Source organism: Otolemur garnettii, unplaced genomic scaffold (assembly GCF_000181295.1).
Source record: "Otolemur garnettii isolate 467f Iridium unplaced genomic scaffold, OtoGar3 scaffold00018, whole genome shotgun sequence".
NCBI classification, from domain to species: Eukaryota; Metazoa; Chordata; class Mammalia; order Primates; family Galagidae; genus Otolemur; species Otolemur garnettii.
This window is the reverse complement of record NW_003852413.1, coordinates 20575985-20581926: the sequence shown is the minus strand read 5'-3', so window position 1 is coordinate 20581926 and position 5942 is coordinate 20575985. Positions and strand designations below refer to the sequence as shown.

General features: G+C 51.0%; 1 protein-coding gene across 1 annotated transcript in view; it reads left to right on the top strand.

Annotated features, from left to right (window-relative positions):
- The first annotated feature begins 423 nt into the window (after positions 1 to 423).
- CD300LG (CD300 molecule like family member g) overlaps positions 424 to 5942 on the top strand; it is an 11165-nt gene continuing 5646 nt past the window's right edge. The window contains exons 1-3 of the mRNA XM_023511288.1: positions 424 to 466; positions 1490 to 1822; positions 5093 to 5339. Coding sequence (XP_023367056.1) covers positions 424 to 466; positions 1490 to 1822; positions 5093 to 5339 — 623 coding nt within the window. The remainder of the gene's footprint in view (positions 467 to 1489; positions 1823 to 5092; positions 5340 to 5942) is intronic.

Genomic DNA, 5942 nt, shown 5'->3' with positions numbered 1-5942 from the left:
CTTGTTTGTTTCGGTCCTTTTAATGAGGATTCAAATCTGTGGTGTGGTACATCTAGCACTTCACTCCTAGAAAACCAAAATACCAGAGGCTTGTGAAAATCCATTTGTAATTTTTTCCCAGCCAAATACACAAATTTCCTGAATTCTACTTACTAAGCTCTTGCGGTGCTGGGACCACAGGTTAAGTCTCCCTGGAAGCGGCAGAGTTTGGGAGAAGGAGGGGAAGGCATTTTGCTGTGCTGGCACCCCTGAGCCCTAACTAAAGGCAGAGGCCCATCCAGAGCATGCATGAGAGTTACCCGCGGCCCACCCCCTTCCTTTCCTCTTCCTGATCTCCTGCTCCTGGAGGAAATTAAAACCCTGAGTGGCTGGGAGAGGAGCTCACACTTCCCAGCTCAGTTACCACTGCATCTAGTGCCCAAGATGTGGCCTCTTCTCCTGCTGTGGGGCTGCCTGGTGCTCCCAGGTGAGATGGGAAATGCTGTCATGGGGGGGAAGGATGCGGGGCTCATACCCAGCCTCATCTATGGGTCTGCAGAGGAAGGGCCTCCTGAACCAACATTTCCTCCCCACCCCCAAGATGTGCACGTAGCTGTGACCATGTCCAGCCGCCTGGTCTTCCCAGGCTTCGTCCCACCCCGCCTATCCTCCAGCCTGCTTAGGTTTCAGAGGGGATCACACTTGCTGTTTCTGGAATGCAGAGCCAGATTTTCTCCCTGACCTGTAGGTTCCAGCCCTTTATGGCTGTGTGGCTGTGAAGAGTGGCTTAACCTCTCTGATCTTCATTTCCTTACCTTGCACCAACCCTGCAGTCAGACAAGACACCCCCATCTGGTTGCCCTGCTAAACTCCGCAAACATTTACTGAACCTCTTTCTTTACCTTTTAACACTTGAAATCAGGAGGCATGTTTGGGGTTTTTTTGCAGTTTTTGGCTGGGGCTGGGTTTGAACTGGCTACCTCTGGCATGTGAGGTCAGTGTCCTACTCCTTTGAGCCACAGGCACCGCCCCAGGATGCATGTTTTAATTGATGTCAGTTGTTCATTTGGCCCTGGTGTTTCCCAGAGGCACATAAAATTCTATTTTTACTTGTGACAGCATCTTAAATTCAATGAAATAGGGCATCATTATCATCTATAGATGAGAGAACTTAGAGGCCCAGAAAGGGCAAACATTTTCCCCCAGGATCACACAGCTGTGCAGTGCTAAGATTCAAGCTCCAGGCTGCCTAAGTCTAGAGCTCCGGCCACCCCTCCCTTACCTTGGGCCACCCACCTCAATTTTCCAATGTGCCAGGGTTAGGGAAACAGCAACAGCCCTGCCCCAAAGTCCCCCGGAGTGGGAGAAGAATACTGGCTCTTACAGGGCTGTCCCCAGAAAAGATGACCAAGGAAAGCCTTCCTTCCTCCCAGTAAAATGGAAGTTTCTGGTCCATACCCTGGTACTTGGATCCTGGGAATTCCAACCTCCACTCCCGCTGTAGTTTCAGGTCACAAAGCCCTGCAGGGTCCGAAGGAGATCAGAGGGTTTGAAGGTGGCACAGTAACCCTGCAGTGCTCCTACAGCGAAGAGCTGAAGGCCCACAGGAAGTATTGGTGCCGCGAGGTTGGGTTCGTGGTCTACCGCTGCTCCAGCACCATCTACGCAAGAAAAGGCCAGGAGACAACGCAGGGCAGAGTGTCCATCCATGACAGCCCCCAAGAGCTAGTGTTCACCGTGACCCTGCGGGACCTCACCCTGCAAGACACTGGGAAGTACTGGTGTGGGGTACAAAAAGTGGGCCGAGATGAGGCTGTCCTGATCTCCCTGTTAGTCTCTCCAGGTAACAAATGTCTCTCCTTCCCCTGGCTGTGGACCAGGGGGTGCTGGGGGAAGAGGGCGGGGCCATCAGACCTAATCTTGGTATTTACCTCTCAGGGCATCTTGATGACACAGTATCGTGGGCGTCAAGTGTGGGGCAATGTCTGGCACAGATGTATTCAGGACTATGCTCAGGGTTTTCCTCTCTGCCCAGATGTGCTGGAGGGAGAGCACCATGGGTTGGGACAAGATGGACATCTCAGGGAATAAAGATGACTCACTGCTTGGTGTGAGACATATTCCTAAGGCCCTCTGAGGCTGGACCAACCTACATCCCTATCCAGCCTGCAGCATCACCTAAGCCCTGGCCAACACTGGCTTCACCCTGCTTGTTGCCTCAGCTCCCCTTCTTGGCCACCTTGTCCACAGATCTTGAAGTCCCAGGACAGGTGCTGGGGTGCCTGAGAACCAGCTACTGGGTAGGATGCCTGAAGGAGAGGTTTGTTGAACTCAGCAGCACTGTGGGCAGGGGATGAAGAACCTCTCTGAGTGCCCAGAACCACACCTGGACCTACTGAGCTAAGGAGAAAGAAGCCAGGGAGAACCCAGGAGAGTTGGAGCCCAGCTGCTGGTCAGTGAGGGCAAGATAGGTTTTTGTAGCTCCATTTCACAGACGGGAACTGGGGCTTTGAAAGACTTAAATGATTTGCCCAAGGTGTCATGGCAGAAATTGGTGGAGCCAGTATTCAAATACAGGTCATTGCTGGCATTGGTGTCTGCTCATGAACTTAACCCCAACCCAGGCCCATCCATACTGCCAGATCCCCATCATCATTGGTCTTCATTTTAATTCAGGGAAACAAAGTTAAATTCACCAACCGATAACAGTAGCATCAAATGTGTCATTTTCACCCAGTTAGGATCAATTTTACCTAAATTTGAGGCTCTCCTTTGTTTTATATTTAGCTTCATTTATAATGATTTATTCATATATGATATATGCATTATCCCCCTCTGTCAGCTCCTATTGAACTCTGATGACAGTCGGGATATTGAAAATAAAGAAGACTCATGGTAGAGGTGTGTTGGTAAATGTTTAGCAACAGGTGAGGATGCTCTAATGTATAGTGTTTGCCAATTTCTGTGGTGTAAATGCTCCTGCCATGGCCAACTTCCTGGCAGCGACAGTTTAACAGCTGTCTCACAAGACTCCTGAAAAGTTAACAATTTGCTCTCATGAACCAGTGTGAGCCATCTCCAGCACACCGCTGTGTGTAGTGAAGCGTTAGAAGAATTTCTGGGAAGGTTAGAGCAAGACAAATGTGCCCACTATGATTTCTCTTATTCATTTTCGCCTGGAGGCTATAGGCAGTGAAATACAAGATAAAGAAGTATAAACATGGGAAAAGAAAAGATAAATACTCTTTATTTGCAAAAGATTCGATCACCTACTTAGAAAAATCCAAGGATAAACTGACATAGTATTATAGATTGAATTTCCCTAATCCACGAGTCCAAAATGCTGAACACCAACGTGATGCTCAAGGAAAGGCCCGTTGGAGCATTTCAGACACCAGATTTCTGGATTGGAGTTGTTAAACCAGCAAATACAATGCAAATATTTTAAAACCAAAACAAAATTTAAAATCCACATCCATGTGTGAACCCAAGTAATTTGGATAAGGAATATTTAGCCTGGTAAATAGAGAATGGTGGAGAGAGGTGGAGAGTCAAGGATGGCACATAGTCAGAAAGACCAAGTAAACGAGTAATGGCAGTGTAATTGCACATTAGCATGGGTGGAGGTGTGCTCAAAGGAGAAAGGGATTTGCTCCTCTGGGGAAGAGATTATGGAGAAGTTGACTTTTGAGCTAGTACTAAAGGCCAGAAGTATGTTAGGCAGAGATGGAAAGGAAAGGTGTCACACACAGAGGAACAGCATGTCGAAGGCATGGAGGCAGGAGGCTCGCTTAATAGAGAATAGAGGGCAATGCTGCATGGCTGGAGCATTGATGGGGAGAGAGGTGAGGCTGACAAGGTGCTTTGAAGTCTGAGTTTTAAAGGCTTTGAAAGTCCTGCTGAAAAGTTTGAACTTGGGCATACAGGCAATGGGAGCCACCAACTATTCTGAAGCAGGGAGTGATGGGATAGGACATGGACTTTAGAGACAAAGTGGCACCAGTGTGATGGGAGACATGGAAGAGACAGTCTGAGAGTGGGGGTAGGAGCTGAGGGTCTGAGCTAAGTGGGAGGCCAAGGGGACCGCAGGAGGGGAAGACCCCGGATCAGCTGGGATCTGCACCATGTCTCCTGGTTGTGAGACATGGGGTGAGAAGATGACGGTGCTCTGTGCTGAAGTCAGCGGTGGGAATGCTGCTGGCTCCCCACCCCCCAGGAAGGAAAAGCAAGGTTCAGAGCAGGGACTCACACAGCCCCTGAGAACACCTTCTCCTTTCCTCTAGGGCCCTGCTGTCCTCCCTCCCCCTCTCCTCCCTTCCAGCCTCTGACTACAAGGAGCCTGCAGCCCAAGGCAAAAGTTTGGCAAACCCAGGCCCCAGGATTGAGTGAGTGAATGGGTCTTCTGTTCCTCCTCCACCCTATTTATGGAAACATCTGATGAGGGCCTACCTGGTCCAGCCACTGTGTTTTATGATGCCTGGCAGCTGGATTGTCCAGCTATGGGATTGGAGGCTCAGTTGTCATTTGCTCAAAGTCACCTGGGCAGCAGCAGAGCCCTGACTCCAAAGCTCATGTTCTGTCTGCTCCATCCACAGTCTAAGGGCCAAGCTAGAAAGCCAGGCCTTAGGCACTGGTCACTAAACTCATCCCTGTCACCCTACCCTGCCTATCCCATGGCTGTTGAAGGAGTGTGGGATGGGGGGGGTGGGGATAGGCATCCGTGGTAATAGGAGGGAACAGGGGGACCTGTCCTTCTGGTGAGGGAGGACATGACAGTTGGTCAGGACTGTAGGAGGAGGGCAAGAAGGTATCTACTGGGTCGTGGATGTGGGGGTGGGGTGTGATTGTACCTCTCCACAGAGGAGACAGGCCATGGGCACAAAAAGACTGAACACTATGCACAAGTGTGGCTTGTGCCTGATATATGATCTGTTTCTCCAAATGGCTTCAGCTGGACCTGTTTGCTTACTGAGTTGTCCTTTAGCTGGGGATGTCCTGAGAAATTGGTCCTGAGGAAGCTAGGGCCAGGGGTCAGAAGTCAGAGGTCTGAGGTCTGGGGATGCTGGGACTCAAGGGTCGGAGAGGTGCTGAGCCATTGCTTTTGGAATTGTAGCTTCTCCTGGTCTCTACCCGACAATCACCACAGCCAAGCAGAGGAAGACAGGGACTTCCCTGTACGGGCACACAGGGACCTCTCCGTATGCAGGGACCTCTCCTCACGCAGGGACCTCTCCTCACGCAGCGACCTCTCCTCATGCAGGGACTTCTCATGCAGAGAGCTCCTACCCAACCACGCAGCTGGACTCCATCTCGGCAAAGGGCACCCATCCTGTTCCCAGCAGCAGTCGCTCCAAGCCCAGGTGAGCTCCAGGCAAACAAGGTCACCTTTCAGTCCATCACTAAACCATAGGTGTCTTTGAGCAAATAAGAACGCAACACCCCTCCTTCCGAGCAAACACATCCTCTCGTCCTGGCCACAGCCTGCAGCACAGAGAGCAGATTTCAGCCCCCATTCACCACACATAGGGCCCTTGAGCAGTGGATGACATGCACCACAGGAACCAGCAGCCCAGCTGCCCTGAGCATGAGCCTGCTCAAGGACAAGGTCCACCAAGACCACAGTCCCCACTTCACTCCCTGCCCCACCCTCAGGGATAGCCACTGAGTTCAGTAGCTTTTGCCTGTACACTTTGCCCTGAGCCCTGTGTCCAGCATGAAAATATGGAATCCAAAGGAAAGAATATTTTTTGCTTACCCAACTGGAGTCCCAGCCTGAAGGATTGGCTCTTGGGGATTAAAACTGCACTCCGTTACTGACATCCAGGTAATTGCCAGCCTGTGCAGACCCAGCAGAAAGCGAAGCCAATGCTGGACGGTCAGCAATGCGGGGGAGGGGCCCTTCCACACCTTCCTGGTCAATCAGGGTTGACCAGGCATTGGGGCCCTGCACCCTCTGATCTCCC